Source organism: Molothrus ater, chromosome Z, assembly GCF_012460135.2.
Source record: "Molothrus ater isolate BHLD 08-10-18 breed brown headed cowbird chromosome Z, BPBGC_Mater_1.1, whole genome shotgun sequence".
NCBI classification, from domain to species: domain Eukaryota; kingdom Metazoa; phylum Chordata; class Aves; order Passeriformes; family Icteridae; genus Molothrus; species Molothrus ater.
Window position 1 is genome coordinate 12,742,211 of NC_050511.2, and position 24,255 is coordinate 12,766,465.

Consider the following 24,255-nt stretch of genomic DNA (forward strand, 5'->3'; position numbering starts at 1 on the left):
AAGAAGAGACAGAAGACCTCTTTTATGAAGTACTACAAACTGAAAAAAACTGTCACCATGAATGTCCTGGAAGAGATGAGGAACAACCTTAAACAAACTTTCTCACGGCTACATGAGAAGATATAGCCAGGCAGCTTTTGGCATACTGTACCTCTGTGAATGAGGCCAGTCATAAGAGGACCCACAACAGAAACATGGCCAACTCCTGGTCTCCCTCCTTGTTTTATGTGATTTTGGGAGTGAACAGTTAACTGTGTGAGCCATAGCCTTAGCTGACGAGGTGTCTGTGAGGGATTTCCTCTGACAGCGGTACTGTGGCACGGCACCAGGCTGGTTACGGCCTGGCCCGAGCCCCGCCCTGACGGCCAGAGCGCCCGTCCCTGCTCCCGGAGACACAGGGACCCTGGGGCCAGACCACCAGAGGAGAAGGCGGCTTGGGGACATCACTCCTGCCCGCTGGGGACTGGGCAGATCGGAACGTGTCCATTCTCTGTCCCTCTCGGGCTACCCCTGCCCGTCCCCCTCCCTGTCCCTCTCGGCTGCCCCTGACCCTGCGGCCCTGAGGCGCCTCGAGGAGGGGGCGGCCCGCGTTCTGTCTCTGGGAGCGCAGCCAAGGGAATGGGCCGCGCTTCCCGGAGCGGGGAAGAAAGTTCCGAGAAGCGGCTCACCCGGCTCGTCGAGGTGGGAGGAGTCGCCGCCCTGCCCGGGGAGGGGCGGCCGAGACGCTTCCCGGCATTGACTGGGGGGGCCGGCGTGTTCCGACCTGCGGGGACCCCGCTGACGCGGCCGTGAGGGAGCTCCCGGCGGCTGCAGGTGAGTGATGCCGGTGTCTCCCGGTCACGGCAGCTCCCCGTTCCTTCAGTGACTCCCCGTCCTGCAGATCCCCGTCCCTTCAGTGACTCCCCCTTCTCCTCTCCGTCCGCGGGCGTCCCGTCCACCCTCGCTGAGGGGAGCTCTGTCTGCCCCGCTTAGGAACACCCACTTCTCCACTCCGGCACTTGTTTTGAAGAGGCCTCTAGAGTTTTTGCTTTGAATTTTACACTTCTGATGCCCTCTCCACCCTTTGCCCGCCCGTTCTCCCGTGTTTTGCAGGCACACTTCGGTACGAGAGGGCTGGAGCAGCACCTCGTACAGCATCTCCGACCTCCGGGAACCCGCAGCATCGTCGCATACCCATGAATTTAAGGCGCTTCATGACCGTCTAGTCTCCTCTGCTTTCAGTATGCCCTCTGCTTTCAGTATGCCTACAGCATAAAAGCTGCTGATTTCACTTGAGCAAAAATTACCTAGGTGGGTAGTGGGTAAAATACCGCGTGGGATGAGGATGCTGCTGCACCTTCCAGAGGTGATTCGGGTTTGGTTTCAATGTCCCCTGTAGCAACTGTTTCAAGACAGTGTTGACTTGCTCAGAAATGTGAGCCCAGACCTTTAAATCCGGCATGATACAGAGAAAACTTGTTGCTCCCACTTTCTTTTAAGCAGCTAAAATCCATTGCTTGATCACAAGGCCCTTTGAGTAAACTAGAAAACATAAATTCTAGTGTGGTTCTGGAAGTTTTTGGAATTTGACTATTTTTTGCATAACCTTTTTGCCTCTCCTTTTATCTAAATTTTGCATGTGTGGACCAAACTTCAGCATAATATAGATCCTAGCAGAGTTACAAGTAGATAATGCTTGATAATTAACTTCTCTACAATTCTCTACAATTGCTGACATTTCTGATGGGGCAGGAGTAGTTTTACCAAGTTCATTAATTGCTTTATAGTTTTAGATCCCATTTCCCCTCTTTCTCAACTGCTTTTTTGTTTGGATTCTTGTCTTTGTGGAACCACGCAATGCATGTTTTTCCATTTTGGCAGAGATTTTCAGAAATGCATCACAGAGCTTTCTGTTTATCAAAACACTGGAGCTAAAACTACCCCTCAATGGTCAAATCATTACATGTGTATCAGACCTTAATTATAGAAATTACTTTCTTTCTTGTGTAGCCTTTTAAATTTGTTGCTCAGCCATTAAATTACAAAGACTTATTAGGAGCTTTCAGTGTCTAATACACAGATGTATTTTGTGTACTAAGTGTAATTGAAACCACCTTTAAAATTACGGGGGAGAAAAAAAGCAAGTACAAGGACTAAAGGAAAGATTCATCCACTTTAGATTGTGGTATCTCAGATACTCATTTTTTTATTAGCATTCAAGATTGTTAACAATCAGATTTTCAATTTTCTATGTAAACTGTGATTTTTGTTTCAATTTTCATTCCATCTATTTAGCTGAATGTTTAGTTAGGATTAGTTAGCCTACCTGTGCTCTGCTTACTTTCTAGAGGTGTCTCTTTGTAGGCTGTAGATAGAGTTTATTAGATTTTGGTACTAAAATGTCACTTATGTTACCAGTGTTGTGTTGTATGGTAGAAACTTGGACTGTGATTCTGATCCTCAGTTAGTTTATGAAGTAGGGGGAATAACAGGATAGGATGAACAGTGTTACGTATTATTACTTGATTTGCCTCACTGACAGTCTTCTTCCATGTTTGCTTTAGAAAAACTTGTTCAGTCCATGGTTCAGTTCATGAGCTGGTATCCATATCTAATATCTAGGTACTCTCCATTAAATAGATTAAGTGTTCTGCAACTGAAAACATTTTTTTTATCTCAGCCTGTGTACATTCTCAGATTCATTTAAGGATTTGGCTTGTGCCTGGCAGCTGTTTTAAATAAGCAAAGCAAAGGACACTGAGAAAACAAAGTTGTATTAAGTATGATTTGAAATATGTGCCTTGCAAGATTGCTACAAAACAGATTAACTCTGCAGTCAGCTTTGACTAGATGTTCATAGCAGGGGCTTCTTTTCCTGACACACACACAGGTTCCAGGTGCTGCAGCATGTGCCCTGTATAGCTCCAACTCCTAGTCAATTGAATTTTGGTGCTTCAGTGACTTTGAAGTGGTGTTTGATGAAATGTTAATCTTTGGTGTGTTTACTAGGTAAATAATGAGAATTTCTTTTTAATTTCATGCATGGCATCACAAAAACTTTGGCTTGGACAGGACTTTGGGGATTGTGTAACCAGCTTTTACCTCTGAAGGAGAAATCATATACTTGGAGATATTTATTTAAAATATTCACAGACCACCTACTTAAGGAAATTTAATTTTCTCAAAGGTAATTTACTCCTGTGCTGCCTCCACTTCTTGAGTGACTCCTCTTTAATTGTGTTTAATCTGAACAATTCCTGTTGCTGCTGAATATTATTTCAATTGTTGTCAGCTCTCCAAAATAATTCTGTTTTATTTAAGTATCTATAAGTGCTGATTAATTTCAAGATAGGCAGGGGAGTCCCAAATCCCTCTGTATCAGTTTTGTCACATCCCAGGTTACATTTTTCCAACAGGACAATTATAATTAGACTATGAAGTTATGATTAAAAAAAACAAAAAAAAAAAAAACCAAATAGTGTTGCAGCCTGACAAAACCAAACAAGTCTGCTTTATTTCCCCAGAGAATTTGAGTTTTTATAAGAATGGAAAGAATGTACACTAAAGATGAAAGATTTGTTACTCAGCTAACTTCTGTAGTCCTGGCAGATCATTTGGTGCCAAACTGACTTCAACTTGCTACTCATCATCTCACCTTTTCTGGCTACCTCTCTTCATTCCCTTTGTTGTTCTATTTGCACTTTTGGCAAGGATGTTGTTAATCTATTACCATCATTTTGCTGTTGTTACTTTTTTTCATTAAATTGGTAATGTATTTTGTAGAACTGGAGCCAAGACACAGACTTATAAATGATGATTTTATAAAAGTACTTAATTATTGATAATACAGTATAAGTGCTTGACATTTGTTGGTGCTAATTATTATGTGTGATTAATTTGTTAGTCACAGGCAGATATTTCTGAATAAAGAGGATTTAATTGAAAATACTGCTCTTATATTAAGGACCCTATTTCTTTCTTCTCAACTAGTGTTTCATTTATTTAAAATTACTTCATATTCTCTTTTGTTAGAGAATTCTAGGACTTTTCTCATGAAAACCGGTTTGTTACCTACAATTGCACATATTACCACAATTTATTTATTATGCACTACTAAACTAGATTACTAACATACCAAGTAGTGACGACCATTGTCATTATCCAAATAGTGACAATATGATTGTATTTTGGTAATCACTTATTATATTACACTATAGCAGCATCAGGCTTTTGCATCTAGGCTGTGCCACTGGTGAACTGCTGGTGTAAATGAATTGGTGTAAATGATTAGCTGTTAGTTAAATTAGACTCAGTTTCATCACAATAATTGGGAATTGTTCTTAAGAGCATAAAAAAGTTTGGATTTATTTTCCAAATAGGAAGTAACTTAAACAAGTATGTAAATATTCCACAGTAAATATATGTAAATATTCCACAGTACCTTCCCACTGTTTTTAATGTTGGATTTAAATGATTCATAACCAGTGGTGCAAAGTTTGTGTGTCCAACCCCAAAGATATTTACAAAATTAGGAGACTTGCAGAGCCAGATTTTCATCATGCTGATATGATTAAGCCAGGAGATATGCTGCTGAACCTAACTGGCCTATCTTAGAGCAGAGAGTTGCGTCCTTTGACTTTGAAAACAGATTTAGTTTCACATTTTTCCTGGGGGGAGGTGGGAGGGGAAAGAGGTTTGTAAGATTTGGCTTTGTATCTTAATATAATTTCATACAACTTGAAAAACAGCAATCTGCTGAAGGAGTTCCCAGAATTTTTAACATGATCTGCCTTGGAAAAGTTTTTTTGTGTCATTTACTTACCACTCTTTTCTCTATATTGTCTTGTTTATTCCAGACGATACAGAACCAATTATTCTCACTTTTAGGTGCTAAAAAAACCTTGGAAAATCTAAAAAAAAATATTTCCCTAAATCAGTTCTTGGAATAATCTAATAGTTGCATGTGAATTTAGCCTAACTTCTCAAAAATATTTAAATTCTTCATACATGGTGATCTTAGTGTTACATAAATACTTCTGAGGGTATTTGTTTAGTGGCAGGAAAGACTGCAGAAACTTATGCATTAGGCAAGACAACACTCAGCTGGTAAATATGGGGGCCTGCATGTGAAGCCTTTGACCTCACAAGGAGAAGTTTGGGCACACTGCAGCAAGGGTGCTTGTTTTGTGCATTGAGCCCTGGGATGCAATGCTGCATGCAGAACTGTTCTACAGTGTTCATGTGACCATTAGAAACACATTTAAAAAAAAAGTTTGAAGTCTTTCTTTTTATTCTTTGGAGGAATCCAAAGCTTCTCAAAACCATGTAATTTAATTAAACTTATTAGACCTAAGAGTCTGCAGCTCTGAGGCATTAAATCAGAAGTTTTCTGCTAGAAATAAATACCATAGTGAATTCCCGGTCTTTCTGAAATCTGTAAATGTTCTGTTCTTAGCTTTAGTGGGGACAGGTCATTTTGGTTATCTCCTGCTAAGCAGTTGCAATGTCTGTTATGGAAGTAGTGATAGAAGACTATCAGTATTCTGCACAGCTTCAGAAATGTAAAATGTACAAGCTTTACGTTAAAGATAGCTGTATCCATTGTCCTGTTCCTGTTGTTTGTACTCCTTGTACCCTCTGTGCCTGAGAGCTTTAACCATTCTGCAGCCTGATGTTTAGCTTTCCCTTCAGCATGGAGGAGTTTGCAAGTGACTCATGTCTTCTGAAATCTAATGTACAATCAGTCCTTCTGAAGGACTGGGCTGTGCAAATCCAAGAGTTTCATCCTGGCACGGCATGAGTGTCAAAGTTGTAAATGGAATGCAAAATAGAGCTCTGTGTTTCTTGAGATGACAATCCATCTGGGAATGGAACTTGCTAAGACTTGATATGTGTGTTTCAGCTCCAGTCTAACTAAAGCCCTCCATATATAGTGTCCTGGGTGCTGACAGAGGAGTCTGCTGGATTCATCGGTCAAGCTGTCAGTGGGGCAGAAATCACAAGGTATTTTGCACCTTTAATATTCTTTTCCCCTTGTTAGGATGGAGATCTTCTTACTTGTGCAGGAAGAAAGCCAAAATATATTAAGACAAACTTCTACTTCAATATTTATTTGAAATAAGTGGATAAAAAACTTTAAAGATATTGTGTGATTTATTTGTTTAGACTCAATTGAATTTTTTGAGTATAATGCTACTTTTCTGTAACTAGGTCTGAAAAACAAGAGGTTTATGTTTTTCATTCCTTATCTTTCTTTGTGCATTCTTCCTGAATTTCTCTTAAGCTTCCTGGAATCTTTGTGATTGGGTTTTTATTTATTCATTCTTAAATATAGTAATATTATCGGGACTATTGTTTGGCATGTTGCATTTCTCCTGAAAGAAACAAATAAATAAAAACTTTTTCTTTGCTGTTAAGTCTTATGCAGGAAGAAGTAGACAGATGATGAATCACTTAATGATTCTGGCAGTACTGCTCCCCCTGAGGACGTGCCACACTACATACTCACAGCAAGGTAAATGTCTGAATGTTCGATTTTATTTGAAAGCAATCTACAGCAACTGAAGCTTTCAACTTGCTGATTTGTAAATCTCTGATCAAGCAACATGTCACACATTTAATCAAAATATTCTCTTTGGTTGGATCATGGAGCAATTTTCATTATTACCTTTTGTAACCCTGTTATGCAAAATTACCTGTTGAATCAACAACTTGCAATGATGTGAAGCCAAAGTGTATTTAATAATTTTCTCCTCCTCTTTCTCCTATGATCTGTACTGTCATCTTCAAGTAATTTATTTCCTCTTTGACAACTTCTATGGTTTTTAATTTCTTTCCTTTCTTTTTTTGTCTCATGTCTGAAAACTTTAGCATTTCTGTTGGCTCTTTTCTGATTGTGCCACAAGATTCCAGGACCAGATTTTTATTTTTTATGCTTCACATATTTATTCAATACAAATACAAAAAGAAAATATACATATTTGAAGGGGAAAAACTTGAATATAATGATAACTTTTCAAAAGGCTGTGTATTTTAAGGTAAAAAATACTTCTTGTGTACTTGCTGCTAGCAATAGCATTTGGGTATGTCTCCATTAAAAGAAAAAAGAAAATTCTTAATTGACCTTTCTGTGACCAACAGTAAGAAGGCAGACCTTAACAGGCTCTAGACTGCATTATGGAAGTTTCATTGCCTTTTTTTAAGCTGGTGAAGAAGGAAAAGAGAGGTTTGGGGTTTTTAAAATATATTTATTACCATACTGAAGGGGTAATATATCTCTTTCAGACATTTTGTCTCTTCAGCCTTGAAATTCACCACTCACCCAAGTCTCGGTTTTGAGACATTACTAGGGCTCCTAGAATGGCAAAACTTCGTAATGCAGGCGAGTCCAAACAGTTATTTCATTACAGTAACTTGGTTACTTGTTTTCACATGCAATTTTTCAGGAATAAAATTAGTGTCTGTTGTTAATCATAGCTATTCACATAGTCTTGAGTTAGCTTGCAAGTTAAAACAAGTCTTAAGATGCCTTGATCACTTAATTTTGCTAGGAGATAATATTGTAACTGTAAATGCTGCAAATACTTCCACATGTTAAAACTACACTACAAAATTCTTGTAAGTTGGTGATCATCAACATTTTGGATATATCCTTAACTATATTGTTTCATCTATTTTTTAGTACTGTGTATAAGCTCCAACTGGTGATCTAGACTGTCTTATGCCAGATTTTGAAGAAAAAAAATAGTGTGGGGTATGTGATATGTGGTCTAACTGATGAGAGTTAGTGGAGAGACACTTATGCAGATGGAGGAGAAACAGAAACTAATAAGACCTAAAGCAGTTCTTTCATCAAGCTAATTAAGTGTGGCAGGTGGAAGTATTCTTTATGGCAAGAAAAGGGATGATATTTTCATTTGGACAAAAAGAAACAGATGCAGAAAAGAGATGCAGGCTCATCATCAATGCAATAGGCATAATAGTGACACTTGCAATTAGATTTTGCTAGAAGAAAAAACAGAAAGAGGACAGGGAAATTCAGAAGACATGCAGAAGTTTCTTTTAATGGTGTATCCTGAAGAATAAAGGGGTTTCTGCCAGCAGGCTGGCTTTTCTTTCAGGTATATTTATTTTCTTTCCCTGGACTCTTACTTTGTGCCATTGAATTTAATTGAGAGACTAGCAGGGTCCTTTCCTTCCCCCAGTTCCTTTCTTCCTCTATTGCTTGAGCAGTGCAGACAGAAAAAAAAAAAATAGACAACAACAAGGCCCAGAATTCTAGATCAGCTTGTGAATATGAAATGAGTTCCCCCAAGAAGTTTGGTATATGGTGCTTCAGGTAAACAGATGATGAATGTACAAGTAAGGTTGACCAGAATACTGGAGACAAACAACATTACAGTCAGTTCTTAAGCATAAGTTGGATTTTAACAGTGTTTATCTTGTTTTGATGGTATAAGTCTGAAAAACGTGGGAAAATGATGTGTGTTTTGTCCTATCTTCCCAAAATTAAGTGATACTCCACTTCCACAGTTAAATTTATAAATCACTGTGTTGTTTTGGTTGTTCTGGCTCCTTGCCTAATCACTTGTTGGCAGTGAAGCTAATAAAAATATTTCTTTTTTCTGGTGAAACCTAAAATTGATGCCTTGTCATCATTCAGTGAAATTTACCCCCAAGCCTTCCACCTTGTTTATTCAGTTTCAGACAGAAATTATCATAGGTACTGGGTTTCCTTATGGCTGTATAAAACTGATGCCCATCGTTTTTCAAAGGCAGCTGTGAAGCAGCAGATTTACATTTTATGGACTGTGTCATTACCATAGCCAAAAAGGATGTTTTATTTCTGCATTTGAAATATTTTGCACTTACCTTGCAGAGACACTAAGGCTGTCAGTTTTGCTTTCACATAAATTTACGTGTTAATAATTTCCTGGTAATTATGTATTAACAGTGAGACTTTACAGAAGGTGTGTTACATATATTTCTTTCTCCAAAACACTTGAAGATACTACAGTCCTGGTTCTATGACCATGTTTTTGAACAGTTAAACTTGATTTCTTCTCCAAGCTTATCTGAAGATGGTTTCTCTAGATGGAAAGCATATGGTTTTCATTTTGCTCTGACTTTTAGTACCCTTGAAAATGGAGTAGGTTAAAAATATCCCAATAGAGTTTTTGGATGATTTGATAAAAGAGAATCCTTTCTTCCAGCAGTTTTTAATAACTTTGTACTTTCTTTCCTCCATTTATTCTTTAAATATAGTCTGGGCTTATATAAACAACAAAGTTGTGTCAGTGTCTGTCTTCTCATAATAAAGGAATACGCATATAAAGTTTTATTTGCTTCCATTGATTGACCAGAGATTGTTATAACTGCTTCTTTTCTTGAGCCTTTCATTCCCTTTTCCTAATGTAAAAATCCCTGTGTCAGAAAACTGCTGCACAGAGGTTAGGGTAATGCAGATACTCGAGGATAAATTGCAGAATGATTTGGATACATGCTGGCTACCAGAAGCATCTGTCAAAATGTAGATTCTCAGTCTAAATCTCCTGAATGCTTGTGTTTCTGCTAGTGATACAAGGTGAAAGTTTCAAGTAGTTCAGTGGGCGAAGTGTCTCTGGGAGACAGGAATGGAGGTGTCAGTTTTGTGAAAGGGGGCTCTGAGGTCACTCAATCCTTCATGTCCCTGATGATTCTGGCTGTAATGTGGCAGGAATGCACAGAATGAGTTCTATTTTATTAAAAGGTGTAGCTATTTTTGTGTATCTTTTCTGTGTCTTGGTTAGGATGTACATTCTGACCTTGTCCTTTTGTAATAAGCAGAAGCACCTTGGAAAGCATCTGTGGCAAAAAAAGCTTAGTTATTCAGTCGTTTCAGCTCCCTTGCTTCATTAACAACCAGATCAAATTTAGGGGGTTTATGTTTGTGTAGATTTCAGGAAGTAGAGAAATGACAAATCAGTGAGTGCTATATTTAATCTCTTCCAACAGTTAGGGTTTTTAGGGAGGGGTCACAAAGGAATAATCTAAAAAGAGGAACCACATACAGGGTTATTGGTAGTTTTCCACAGAACAATCTTGCTGAGCCTTTTATTTCCCAACACCAAAAGGGACTTCAGTCTGACTTCTAAAAAACTTTGCTTTATCGTGTCATAGAGAAGTGTGTACAAGAGAGAAGTATGAACAAGTTCCATTAGAACTAAGTGTCTAATTCCAGTAGAAGAATCCACGGCCATGACCTAAGCTCTGTGTAGAGCAATTAGGAATGCACTTAATACTAGGCTATGGTCTAAGCTAGCTACTGGAGGGAAACCCGTATCCTATTCTGTTAAAATAACAAGTTTTGCATGAACTCCTTTTGTCTGTATTAAGTCAGAGATCAAAACAGCCCAGAGTTTTGGCCTAATGATATGAAGGCTTGCTGGGGTTTGGGATTTTTTGGGATTCAGTCCTTCTTAATACATTATGTTGTTCCTCTTCATAAGATTATGAAGGGATGGGTCTATATTCCCATAAAACAGCTAGTAAATTGACAGCATAAAGAAATTAAACAGCATACCAAATATCATGGTGGAGAGCTATTGAATAGATTCAGGAAACTCATTTTAGCCTGATGCATTTTAGCCTTAAGAAGAAGAAATATCTTTTATTTTGTCATCATCCTGATCACTTTCATTTTTTCTTTCAGAACCGTCCGATGTGGAACCTAACTTGCCTTTAACCACTAATTTTTCAGATCTGCTTTGTAACTTAGCTAGACAGTAATATTTTTGTGCCCTTTTTCTGCTCCTAGAATCTGATGTGTTTCCAGTAACATACCTTAATGTTTCCAAGGATTTGGATCTTCAGCGGCTGCTGGTGGAATGGGATGTTGTCAAGTCAGCACATGATGCTAAGCTGGCAATATCTTTTGAGATACAAGTCCGTCGAACCAATGAAGTTGTGTGGACAGTAAGTGTACCTAGAAAAGAAGTGTATAGTCATTTACAATGATGGAAGATGTAGTCATGTCTCTTTGTAAAGTCCCTCTCCTGGTAGTTTTCCTTAGCATCTAAACCAGCAACATTTTGTGAAGAGGAGATCACCCAAATAATAGGCTTAGGCCTGTTCTGGATGTTTTTCTGCTTGTCACTTCTGTATGGGAACAGTCTCCAAAGAAAATTTAGAACTTAGTTAAACTGAAAAACTGCACTAGCTCATTTAGAGTTGCTATTGTCAGAAAGTACATAAAACGGACAATGGAAAGTACATAAAACTTATTTTTATGAAATTAGGGATAAATAAAATAGGCATTGTTATAAATCACAGCTTACTTCGATCACCCTAGCTGGTGGTGTTTTGTCTCTGAATTTGAAGAACCACATCTTCACTACTAAATGAGCTCTATGCAGTTCTGAAGATTTTTACCACTTTGATATGCTGGATAGGATTTTTAGCCCAATGAGTAGATCTAACCCTGAAGTAACTGGGGCCATAATAGCTACAAAATTAAGTTTTGGGTTTTTTGAAGTGTCCTTCACCAAATTCTTATTAACTTGTTGGAAGGAAGTAAAAGTGTTTCAAATCCAGGAATGTAGTCTGTTCTGTTATTCATAATAAACATGACAAGTTACTTTGGATGTCATTACCATATAGGAATATATTTGCTTCTGTGTTTTTCTGAAGTATGTGTACCAATAAAGAAGCTCTGTGAGTCTGTTCATACCAAAGTGTGGACAGCCTATATAACTTCTAGAGCAGTGGTAACATTCCTCAGGGCTGTAACTGAGAAATTAAATTTTGAACTGATGGGAGAGTTTTTCTCAGAGCAGTGGTAATATGAAAGTGCAGGTGTTGCCAATGGAAAGCAGTACTGGAGAGAAGTTCTCTGCTGCTCAGTGTGAGTCAGGGCTTTGGCACAAGTCATACTAGTAGCACAGATCTATATGCTGAGAATGCTGAGAATCTATCATTCTGCTAAAACATGTAGAATGGTAGAATGTCATAGGTTGGAAAAACTCTATGAGGTCATTGAGTCCAGCTGTTAACCCAGCCCTACCAAGCCCACACGATACCACATCTCTAAATGCTGAATCTGGACATCTTTTAAATCAGTCTAGGGATGGTGATTCTACCACAGGGATATGTAATCCAGAGCATTAGGATGCATTTGTAGGCAGCGTCTTATGTAATAGTGTACACAAATAACCTACAGAGAGTCTCTGAGAGCAAATCCATATAGCCAGTAGAGTTTCAGACATTCTTTTTCAAAAGCATTTTTCTCCTTTCCCACTGCTTTTGATTGTATTTCCAAATCTTCACGTTGCTGTGTTTTCAGTATTTTCCCTTACTGCTTTTTGTTTGCAGGAGTTTCAAAATGTCACACTTGATAAATTGAGAAAGCCTCTTCATTGGACATGGGATTCAATCATACCTTTGGAGTGTATGTCACACGCTGTGAGGATCAGGAGCAAGGCAGAAACATCAAAAATCTGGAGTCAGTGGAGTTTGTGGGAGACTCTCCCAGGTATGCAAAACAAGACTTTGTAATATTGGGTTTTTTTTCAAGTATAAAGCTAGTTTGTAATTCACTAGTGAATGTAACCATGGAGGACAGTTCAGGAGAGATGGCATCACATCAAGAATCCATTTTCTCTAAGTTCCTTATATTTTGCCAGCAATAACAGAAGTGCTTCAGGCATTGCTATAATTTGCAGACTATCTTCCTAAGCTAGTAGACCAAAAGTTTTAGAGCCTTTACTCACACATTAAAACAATGTAGTAGATGAAGTGACATGAGATCTTGGATAGGCACATCCCTGGCCTCGACTCAGGGAAAGGAGGAGTAGCACAGAGGTAGGGGCTGCATGATCTGATCAATGTGTGGCTTTTGTCTGGGCTTCATAGCTTGAACTGTATTACAGAAGCAGAGAGAAATGAGCAAGTCAGCTCCTTATTTCACTTGGAAGGAATGTCTTGTGAATTATATGAGGATAAACAGGGAGTAAACCAATAATGTAATTAATGACATCACAAAATTTATCTTTTTTTGGATTACCATGTCTTACTAGAGCAGTTTTGTTTCCAGAGAATCTTCTTTAAACAACATATGTAACTACTTTAGAAAACATGACTGTAGTAAGTTTATAATGAAACACTCATTCAGAGCAGCAAGGGTTTTTAAATATTGGAGACATCATGTCTCCAACAGAAGAGGCATCACAGGTGTTCATATTTGGATTGTGGCACTCATTTCCCTGCTGTTATATAATGGGCAGTAAGATGCAAGACTTTTTTGTCCCACAACCTCCTCAGTCTTGGAGATTTTATTTTTTTCAGTCGCAAGTGGATGCAGCTCAAAACCACTATTTCCTGGTCACAAACTGATCCCACATTACAGACCTGATTTAGAGCTTTCTGAAAGATAGTAACTCTAGAAGTCATCAGGTTTTTGGATCAGATTCTTGAGAGTAGATTTTACTGTGAAATATGTGTAAAAAACTGTGAGTCACTTAAATTCCATTAACTTTCCCATCCAGCAAGCAGTCCAACATGGAAAGCTATGGGAGTCTCATTCCAAGTTGATTATCCCCTTGATGTGATTCAGTTAATGTTGGTCCTCTTAGCTGTGCTCTGCAGGGGCATCAAACCATAGAATGATGTTTTTGTAACCCCCTGTTACAAGTCTTCAAGAGCAGGTGGTTTGGATATAAGCAACAACCTGTGCATAGGAGCAGGAGGTGGTGTTCCTTTGTAAAGAGAATTCTTGACAGAACATTTTTGTTTTTCTCTTAAGTGAAAAGCAGTAAAACCGATTTAGTCTCTTAGGTAATTTGTTGGACTACATTACGTGTTTATGAGTTTAAGAGAAAGGTATTATTACATGTGAAATTCATCTCTGTATTCAGAAGAATACTAAATAAAAGTCTGAATGGATAATATAACATTAGCAATTTCTTGTGTAAATGCTTAGTTTTGTGCTCTGGCTGAAGGCTGCTGCCTTGAGCAGATTTCAAATTTTTTTATTTTTTTTAATTTGCAGGTCTGGACACTTCAAACAGAAGTGGGCCACAAATCTTTCCAAAAGAAAAAATTTTAGCAGAAGGCTCTAATATCACTCTTTGCTGCATCGGAGGGAAAGGTCAAACCATTAAGGAATTCTCTGTATACCCAACTGTTGATGTTGTCAAGCGCACAAAGAGTCAAGTCAGACTTCTCACTGTGGGAAATCTGTCACATGACAAAGGGTCTAACATTCATGTCTACTGCTATGATGAGGATAAGGGGTCACATGAAGCAGCTTTCTTTGTGGGTAGTAAGTAAATACATTGTTACAGTTTTATTTTCCTCTTGTTATTAACTCAAGAAGGACTGTAGAAAAAATGGATGGGGAAAAAAGCTTGCTGTAAGTTTTCATGCTCTTGTCATGTCTGGCTGAACTCCATCTGACAAGAGATCTGTAAACTTATATAGAGGAGGCAGGAAAGAATAGCATTAAATTAATTAACCTTATGACAGGTGGTTGATTCATAAATACACCCACCCATTTAGGAGTTCAGCTTCATTGTCTGTGTGTGTGTGGTAAAAACTCAGCACAGCCTCCTTTTTGAAGGCCAATAGCAATTTTTAAAGATAGAAAAGAATACAGATTGAATACATGAATGAATGAGTACTAAAAAAAGATTATGGAGTGTAAAAGTGTTGATTGCTATTGACTCTTGGTGTTATCCTGACCATCTCTGCAGCAGGCTATTGAATAAGTGTAATTTCAGTAATAACATCTATAGTAAACCAGACTTCATATTAACCATTATTTCTAGCTTGTTAATGTATTAAAAAGGTTGATGAGTTTTGCCTTGACTGCCATGATGTTGTTGTTTTTTTGATTATTTCATCTGACAAGAACCACCTGATACACCTAAAGATTTTTCCTGCCAAACCCAAGACATGAAAAAAGTAACATGTACTTGGAGAAAAGAAGAGACCTATCTCTATGGAAGGAATTCACCACAGTACACCTTGTCTAAAACGTAAGTCTCATTGTTATATTAATTCTGATCTGTGCTGTACCAGTTACCTTTCCTTCTTTCCCTTAGAATCTGTGGATTTGTCCATGTAATTAGCTGCTTGCCTTTTTCCACCTCACTGATCACTCATTTAACAAAGCTTGAGCAGTGCAGAACTGCTCTGAATCAGACTAACTGTAACAAAGTTGGCAGTCCTTTAGATCAAGTTCTGCCTGATAAAGCTTATTCTAACCATTTTTTTTAGTTAGTATGTTTGGTACTGTTCAGTAGGTATGAAGACACCCTGAATTCAGGATGTAGATAACTTAAAAGTATAACATAATTATTGGGTAGCACATACAACAAACAGATAACTAGGATCTCATCAGCGGGTAGGCTGAGTATTAGCATGCTCATGATCCATTGACACTAATTCTGACCCAAACTTAGCACTCTGCCTGATTAACCTCCCTAGTTGTTTTCCTTTAGGATTTTAGAGCTTTGTTGATGTTATCTTTCTTGAGTCCTTTAGCCACTGTCAATCCAATCTCAAATGTCCTTCTTGTGTCTATAATTTCTGTAGTTTCAGCTGGCTTGTTTACTTAAAAAAAAATCTGCAGACTTTCTCAAAGCTCTTTCTTAGCAGCCTGAGTCAAGGCTACTCAGCTGTGGCATATCAGACACAGCCCTTACATGAGGAGAGAGGCTTTACAGCAAGGCCTGCAGAGAAAGGGTAACTCATAAAAAAGGACAGGTCATAACCTCAACAAACTTTCATCAAAGGATTTCAGCAGAAAACAGGACAGCATTGCACATACCTTCCTGTTCTCTGTATCACTCACTTCCATTAAGATACTGTGATGCTGTAGGCAGCATTCTGATTTAAAAATGGAAGGTTAGAAGATGCACTTCAAGATGCAGTTGAAATTACAACTTCATTTAAAAGCTTGGTTGTAAACATGTAAATTATTTAAGTCTCTGCAAATAAGTCTCTGATTTAGACTATCCATAAGGAAATTTCTAAAAGCAATTTAGCTGTATCTTAAAAAGACAAACCTGAATTTCAAAGGAAACTTTCTTTTAAGAGTATTTGTATTCATCATACATCAAGCTAAAGTAAAGAAGTGGGTGGCTTCTTATATAAGACCCCTCAGCTTTATTTTTTATGATGCTGTTTTATGATTCTAGTTGGACATCAGAAACTTCCAAGATCTATGTTGATTGTATATTATGGACAACATCTTTCTTTGCCCTGCCTCCAACCTCTCACTTTCTTTGATAGGTCATCCCAGAAAACAGCTCTGTGCAAAGCAAGTTGTTCTAAGCAGTGCTCATGCTCTTGGGATATAGGCCAGCAGCAGATCTGGAATGTCACAGTGACTGTGGAAAACCCACTGGGAAAGAAAACTGCCACTGATGTTTTTGATGTAAAACACAGAAGTAAGGGGTTTTTTCCTGTGCCTTTGTTTAGGGCTTTTTGTTGCTCCTTCTGAGCTTGATACTTCTGTGCCCCGGTTTAAAGTGTGGAAGTCCTTGATTATTATCTTCACAGTTTAATTAGTTATCTGTCCCTGTGCTACAGTTACCTGCTCTCTCTTCAGTTTCATCTTTGGGAAGTTGTATAAATGGTAGAAAGCAGCTTTACTCCAAAGGTCAGATTTGGTTATTGGAATGACCCCTTAATGTTTTGAAATCTAATGCTTTGCTGAAGCTGGTTAATGGAAGAGAAAGAAAATGATGCAAGGATATAAAATGGAGAGTTTAAGCAAAATATATGTGTAGGTTACTTGGGAATTGGTATGATGCAAGATGTGATACATGTGTAATAGCTATTTCTGGGAAAAAAGTGATGGTGCTAATCTGCTCTTGGTCCTAATATGGGACAGTAACCTTCACTGTGCTACTGTAAGGGAGGAAGGAGGTTCATTGGTGACAAAAACCATGCTATTCTCTGAGAAGTATCTAATGGCTGTGGTTCCTTGTTCCCTAGTAGTTGTGTCCTTTATCTCAGTGTGCTCTGGGTCCCATAAGTTCCTTCCTACTCTTGCCTCAAAACAACTGGGTGTTTCTTCAGTCTCCAGCAGTATTTCCAGTTCTCCTTGAGTCCTCTCCAGTGTTCCCCAGGTCCTGGGGCTGCCTTACCTGTTTGAAGAAGCAGGAGGCATCATGTGCTTCATGCAGCTCAGAAGCTGACAGGACAGTGGCCTAGAGGGCTGTTGGTGTAACTGCTGCACCCTGGCACTGCTTCCTTCCTCAGAGACATTGCTGACAGTTTTGCAAGCCACGCTTTTTTATATGAAGGAACTTATGTTAAATGTCTGTATTAGATTTGTCCCAGAGAGGCATGACAATTCTAAAATTTGATTATCTGATTGTTTGGAAGTGGAAGAAACAGGTCAAGAAAGTAGAGGAGTAAACTGACAGATTTTCGGGGGACAACACAATGTTATAAACTCAGTTTTCATGGGAAGTCAGGCTAGAATAGTTTACATTCAATGTGATAAGTACATTAAAATTTATTACAGTATTCTTTTTCCAGTCCTAGTGATAGTTGCAAGTTAAAGAAATTAAGAATAACATGTGTGATGAGTTTTAAATAGTGATTCCTGTAAAATCCCTCAGGTTTTCTCTGACCCTGCAAATATTTACATTACAATTTTCTGTCCTTAAAGGATGACGGTAAATAAAGGAAAATGTAAATCCATTGCTTCCAATTTTGCATGTGGTAGTTTGGATCTTCTATATCAAATGCAAACTCTTTTGAGTATGAAAGTCCTCAAATTGTATTTCATGGACTTGTGTAATGCAATCATTTAATTAGTGAAGTTTTAGGATAAATGGCCAAGGGTGTAAGCATACCCCTCACCTGCATTGCCATGCCCTCACATTGCATTGCATTCCTCACTATTATACTGTTAATATGGGAGGGTTTAAGATTTACTTCACTTGCTGAATACTCTTACACAGCAGTAAAGGATCTCAGAAATATTTTGGAAGAAGTAGCACAGGCACTGTTTACGGAAGCGTATCTACTGACAGGTGTCAGTGTTAGAATTGTGAATAAAATTTCTGTTGAAGAGGTGCAATTCTGGGGTGTAGAAATGTGTCAAATGTTACCATGTTACATCAGGAGCTTCTGCCAGGCCCTAAAGTAGACGGTTTTAATGGTTTGCAAAAAATGTCTCTCTTCCTTTTGTCCATGATGTTTTAAAACATTTCTAAGTCAGTACTAGGGGATTTTTAAACCTTATGTAACATTTACTTACATTTACATTCTGAAATGAAGTTTTACAATTTATATGTGTTTCTTCTAAATCAGAAGAAAAAAAAATGTATTTCTTATTTGCTTTTACTACTCAGCTAAAATATCTTAATATACTATTGCATGTATTTTATGTTTTGCAAGAGCTAACTCAGATTTTCCATTGGCAGTGTATCCCACTGCACCTTTCCACCTTTGGGAAGATTGCACAGATACAGAAATGACATTACACTGGAATTATGAAAACACTGAAGTTGAACTCTTTTGTCAGACTGAAGTGGTCCAACCTGATGGCAAAGTAGAACTGGTATGAAACCTGAGTTTCCTAAACAAAAACATAGTGAGGATCTTTTTGATGTGATTAAAAAATAATTCCCCAGCAATACAAATACACTGTAAGTCTTGTGAGCGTGTTGATGTGTCTGTTTTCTGGATTTGTTTGCTTCCCAAGCTCTACACTGATTATGCAGTCTATGTGGGGAGCCACTGTTGGCTCTGATTCACACTCCAAGCACTGCCTGTACCCTGGCAGAAGTACGTGTGTGACTGGTCTGACTATGTGGCTCAGTGCTCTGCTGAATGGGTTCTGAGATTTGTTGAAGTTAGTGAAAACACTGAAGGGCCTAATAATTCTAAAGTTGTATAATGTAATTATACAATTTATATGTATATCATGTAATTGATATATATTAGCTCTTGGTAGTCTTGATTTGTTTTTGTTGCTCATGTTATTTCACACTCACCAAAGCAGCATTGAAGGTTTCTTTTGTATCAGTCCAAGCTTTTTCTATTGCTGTTGACAGTAGTTAATGGTAGAGAATCTGATTTCTAGTGATGGAATCCCAGAACAGTTTTTCTTCCCTTCCTCTTCAATCTCCTTGAAGATTATTTGACTAAATTCCTTATCTTTTTCCACCTCTTCCACAAATGGTAAGCTTGATGGACTCTTTGCCTGTTTACTGTCACCTCTCTGTAGCTCTTTTCTTAGAAGGCAGCTTGCTTCTAGCACATTAAAAAGACACAGTGCAGATCACAGTCAAAAAGCCACAGATCACAGTCAAGCTGTGTTCTCTCCTGATTGTAGCAGTCATATCAAGTGACCACTGCAGCTGGCCATTGCAGGAGACAGTTTTGAGGAGAGGCTTAAAAGCATGCTGGCTTTTTGACTCTTATCAGAACTCACTCTGTGTCTTAGGAGAGAGTGAGGTAAAGGCTGGGGGGAAAACATGGAAGGAGAAGGTGGCTGTAGATTGCTCTGCATAGATCTGGAACAACATGAAGTAATAGCCCAAGACTCTATGAGGCCAAGATTTCAGTAAATTCCCTCCTGGATGTAAAAACTACTCATGGAGGGTTCTTACTGACTCAGACAGTTACACAGAGGTGGCTTCCAGCCCTCTTTTTGAATCTCCCACTGTTTTGATCTTGTGCATTATTTGCCTTTTTTTGATTGTTGTTCCATGACTGTCTTTCCCAAGTGACGCTTAACTGGCTCTTGTAGGGTCTAGAGGAGGAGCTGTTTTCTCAGGGAAGAGCACCTTGCTGAGGACACTGCTAGCTGTGCCTGTTGTGTCTTTGTGTTTTGCAGCACAACAGCTCCGTGGCGGGCTCACGGCGCCTCACGGTGCGCGGGCTGCGGCCGCACACGGAGTACACGGCCAGGGTGCGCTGCGGGGCGGCCAGGCACTTCTGGAGGTGGAGTGAGTGGAGCCAACCCCTGATCACCAGAACAAAGGAAGGAAGTATGTCCAGCCTGTTGAGAAATAGAGTTTGAGGGATGTTCCTTGCTTACCACCTCTCCTTGCTGTTTGTTACTCTTCCACTGTGTAGCTAAAGCAGAGGCCTGTTGCATGCATAAAAGAAACACGCTAATCAAACTCCAAGAAGATGACTTCTTAAGTAATTTTCAGCCTACCTGCTAGTCTCAGGCATTGCCTGCAGTGCAGGCAGTGGGAAATCCAGTTGACTGGGAAGATGGACAGACTGAGTTACAGTACCCTGTGAGGCCTGGAGGAATGGTGCAGAGGTGGGAACAAGAGTCTGGTGACTGCAAACAAAGATTTTCTAGGGAAATCAAGCAGACTTTAATTCAGAAAAAGGAATAAAGGGAAAATGATGTCAAAGGATAGTGTTTGGGCAAGACCCAGGAGTGATGGGAAAAAGAAGGTGGTGTGAGTGGAATTTCTTGAAATGGGAGGAAGCAGTTAAACTGCCTATCCTTTCCACAGGAGAGTATTCTCATTTTATTGTTTTGCTATACTGATTGCAGCTCCATCAGGGAAACTGGACATATGGAGAGAAATTACACCAGTTCTTGGGGGACGAAATGTGACCTTGTTCTGGAAGGTGAGACATCCCTACAGAAATAAAAACAAAGCCCTTCATAAAGGGGTTGGAAATTTCTCCCATGATTTGTGTGCAGCTGATAGCAATTCAGTATGAAAATGTCTTTTACAAATCTAAACCAGATTGTATATAAAATATCTCAGAACACATGTAGCTATGATGGTGTGCTGTCCTGGAATTTCAGACATACAGTTCTGTTTTTCTAAGTATTAGAACAAGTCAGATCCCATAACCAAGGCTTCTGCATTTCCATTTCGAATAGTATGTATGAATGCGTGGAAGCAAATGTTTATATTCTTACAGAAATAACACATCCTGTTAGTTATTTAAAATTCTGAATGATCCTCTCATATTTTTTCAGCAAAATTTACTAAGTTACTGTTCTCTTCCTCCATAACTTTTTTTCTCAGCAAACACCAAGTTTTCAAGCAAATGGAAAAATTATTTCATATGAAGTAACCTGGGAAAAAATAGAAGATGGCTCCCAGCCTGAAAGCATCTCCTTTTCTTCAGTCTACAATAGCACAAGGATTTTCCTTGATAACCATTCCTACAGAATCAGTGTCATGGCAAAGAACAATGTTAATTTTTCACTTCCTTCAATATTGATCATCTCTAGAGCTACAGATAACAGTAGGAGTATTTTCAGTTATAATCATATTACTAGAGTTTTGTTTCTACCTGTTTTGAGTGAAGACATAATTTATCATCTTGGGCAACAAATTTACCTTGCCTCTTAACTCACACTGCTGCTGTCTGAAAATTACAACTGTATGTTTTTCTACAGGGTGGCAGCTGTATGTTTATTAAGCTTAAATGCAGAGAATGTCTCCACAGAGCAAAATACATTTAGCCTAAAACTAGGGCCTCAGACCTGCAGTGGATGCCGTGATGGTGCTGCCAGTGCCAGTGTGATTAGCCTCTTGTGACTCTATGACTAGGTTTCTGCAGCTCATGTGTTTTTGTGAATATGTAGTAACAATTGCTGGATGGTTTCTGAGCTGTCAGCTTTCAGCATGTGAAGGACCCCCTTATGTCATTTAGCAAAGGAATGCAACTGTTTTATTGTTGTTTTCAACTGGTTAGTATAGGAACTGTATTGATCTTCATTTATGAGTCTGAAGTGTCACTCAGGACAATAATAAGAGCTTCTGTTTTGTTCATTCCTAGGCACTGAAGAGCTTAAGGAAGGAGAGGTTAATGGTACAGATGATGGCATTTTTCTGTCCTGGGAGCCCAGGAGTATATATGACAGTTACGTTATTGATTGGTGTAACTTTCCCAGGTTGCAGCCTTGTGATTTGCAGTGGAAGAGATTTGGACCCAACATTTCCAGTGCTGTGATCAGCTCAGGTGAAAGCCAAATAAAGATTCTTTCTGGCTGTGCAGCAGTCCTTTAAGTTGTGGGCAAACAAATAATTTTTTAATATTTTGAATATTGAATTCCGTGCTGTGCAGGTGTAATTCTTCAAAGGCATGTGACATCATGTTTTTTCTACCAAAATAATTAGACACCACAAATTTACCAGCACCATTAAGCCTTGAAAGGCAGCATACTATATTAGAAAAGTCAACGCAGTTGACAAAACTTCCTCTGAGTGCTTCTTGAAAGAGGATGGTGGGGTTAATGAAGCACTGAAAATAATTTAGCAAGAGAGATGCAGAAGGGAGCTCTATCCTAGCTGTAACATGGATCAGGAGCTTAGACTCAGGCAGTTTAAATACACAATGTAGTGAGAGGTTTGGTGCTGTCAGTGTGCCACAAATGATGTGTCTCAGCACCAGTACTTGCTTAGAGGATCAGTTACATGTTTTTTATCTTGGTTGTGGCCAGTAGACTTAAATCCTTTCTGTCTGTGTGGAAGTTTCTCTGATATGCTTTGACAGCTGCAAGAATTTAGCTTTCCTGGTGTCTCTCAAGCTAAGAGCTCACTTTGGAATGAAACTCATTTGAACAAAATTTGATTGAACACACATAAATTTGCAATAAAGGAACTGCACCTCAATTCACACAAATGTACAGAAACCTGCACGTGATGAAGGGGACTGTGGTAACACAAGGGAACAGTATTGTCAAATTCTTCAGTGGTTTGTACTTGCTTAATGTGAATGGGAGGGGATGTCAGTGAGGAGAACAAGGAATCCTGATACCTGGTGGTCTTCCTGCATCAGATATTCCAAAACACAACCTTTGCCTGTGCCATAAATGTAAACTAAATTGTCTTTCTTTTTGGTGCATTTGGAGTTTATTGTTCAGTCACCTTGAATACTACGTAGGAAAAAAAAATATATATAAACCTCTCTCCTAGTTCTCTCTTGCAGATGGAATAAATGTGTTTAATTCACGTGATGCACATCAAGACTTGGCTTGCCCTCTGTCTCCTTCAGTTGCTTTAATAGCACAATAGCACTCAGAGAAGGTGTCTAATAGGTTATTGACCTTGGTAGGAAGCAATTAAAGAAAAGTAATATTGAAAGACAAACCATAGCCTATATTTGTTCAACTGTTTTCTAGCTGCTTTTGTGCCGGGAGTGAGATATAAATTCCACATCTATGGATCTGTTGCTAATAGAGCCTCCTTACTGGAAAAGAAGATTGGTTATCTTAAGGAGCTGCGTAAGTTGGCAACATATTTGGGGCTTGTGCATTTGCTAAATTGATTTGTCACAAATAGAATAATTGCCTCCTCCTACAGCTCGATAAAATTGGAGGTTTTGTGTTCTTTCTATATCTTTAGTGAGGCATTTAAAGGTTCTATATCAACATACAGGTCCTACATGGAGGATATTTGGCTAGTGCAGTGACCAGGTAGAGCCCATGTATATTAGGGGAGCTGAACAAAGCTGTGATTATCAGTTATTGCTTCATGTATTACATGGATGCATGAAAGCTCTGTGAAGCTGACATTTTTGCAGAGAACTTTGGCTTTGTTCAGCTTTTAAATACAAGAAAGATGTAAACATAAACACCACATGGGAGTGTGGATTTTTCAAATGATAAGAGAAAACAGTCTTGAAGAATAATTGCAAGTTTAACTCGAATTTCCTTTCTTCCAGCTCCTCATCTTGACCCTATTGTGAGAAAAGTTGATCTGACTTACAATTCAGTAACACTGTCTTGGGATTCTTATCTCACAAATGAGTCAGAGCCTGGTTTTGTAAGAGGCTACCATGTTTATGTGTCACCGATACAAGGGAACTGCAATTTGAAAGGATCAAAAAAGCACATTCTTTCAGGTAACTGAGCTCTCTGCTACAGAAGGTTCTGCCATTGATGCAGGTGGAAGACTTGTTGGTATTGCAGCATCTTAGAAAGTTCACATTAGGCAGTCTGGCTGGCTCATTCAGCTGTCTCTAGATTTCAACACTTGTTGCTTTTGGTTCCTGTCTGTGCTTGAGGTGCTGGTAGACAGAAGTGATTCCTGGCTTTAGAGTGATTTACAGCCCACATCCTGTTGTCCATGACTCCTTTTTTAGCTCCAGAAAAGACTTTGGCACTATAGGAGGAGATCTGCCTCTTGTGATGTGAGTTCTGGATGAATGTTGAAAAACATCTGTTTGTGGTCTACTTGGATAGAAGTCATGGGCATGTTAGTCTTATTAGGATTTGGGGTATTTTAGAAACACATGGGATACAATTTATTTCTTCAAAATTGGAGCACTGTATAAATTCCCCATGTA

General features: G+C 38.8%; 1 protein-coding gene across 1 annotated transcript in view; it reads left to right on the top strand.

The window, feature by feature from the left end:
- The first annotated feature begins 738 nt into the window (after positions 1 to 738).
- The window catches only part of LOC118699831 (oncostatin-M-specific receptor subunit beta), a 30,702-nt gene continuing 7,185 nt past the window's right edge, over positions 739 to 24,255 (top strand). The window contains exons 1-17 of the mRNA XM_036404024.2: positions 739 to 813; positions 1,093 to 1,290; positions 3,052 to 3,166; positions 5,882 to 5,982; positions 6,397 to 6,493; positions 10,775 to 10,932; positions 12,328 to 12,487; positions 14,003 to 14,275; positions 14,864 to 14,990; positions 16,249 to 16,406; positions 18,399 to 18,535; positions 19,817 to 19,970; positions 20,498 to 20,574; positions 20,985 to 21,207; positions 21,745 to 21,927; positions 23,090 to 23,191; positions 23,632 to 23,811. Coding sequence (XP_036259917.1) covers positions 6,421 to 6,493; positions 10,775 to 10,932; positions 12,328 to 12,487; positions 14,003 to 14,275; positions 14,864 to 14,990; positions 16,249 to 16,406; positions 18,399 to 18,535; positions 19,817 to 19,970; positions 20,498 to 20,574; positions 20,985 to 21,207; positions 21,745 to 21,927; positions 23,090 to 23,191; positions 23,632 to 23,811 — 2,005 coding nt within the window. The 5' untranslated portion in view covers positions 739 to 813; positions 1,093 to 1,290; positions 3,052 to 3,166; positions 5,882 to 5,982; positions 6,397 to 6,420. The remainder of the gene's footprint in view (positions 814 to 1,092; positions 1,291 to 3,051; positions 3,167 to 5,881; positions 5,983 to 6,396; positions 6,494 to 10,774; positions 10,933 to 12,327; positions 12,488 to 14,002; positions 14,276 to 14,863; positions 14,991 to 16,248; positions 16,407 to 18,398; positions 18,536 to 19,816; positions 19,971 to 20,497; positions 20,575 to 20,984; positions 21,208 to 21,744; positions 21,928 to 23,089; positions 23,192 to 23,631; positions 23,812 to 24,255) is intronic.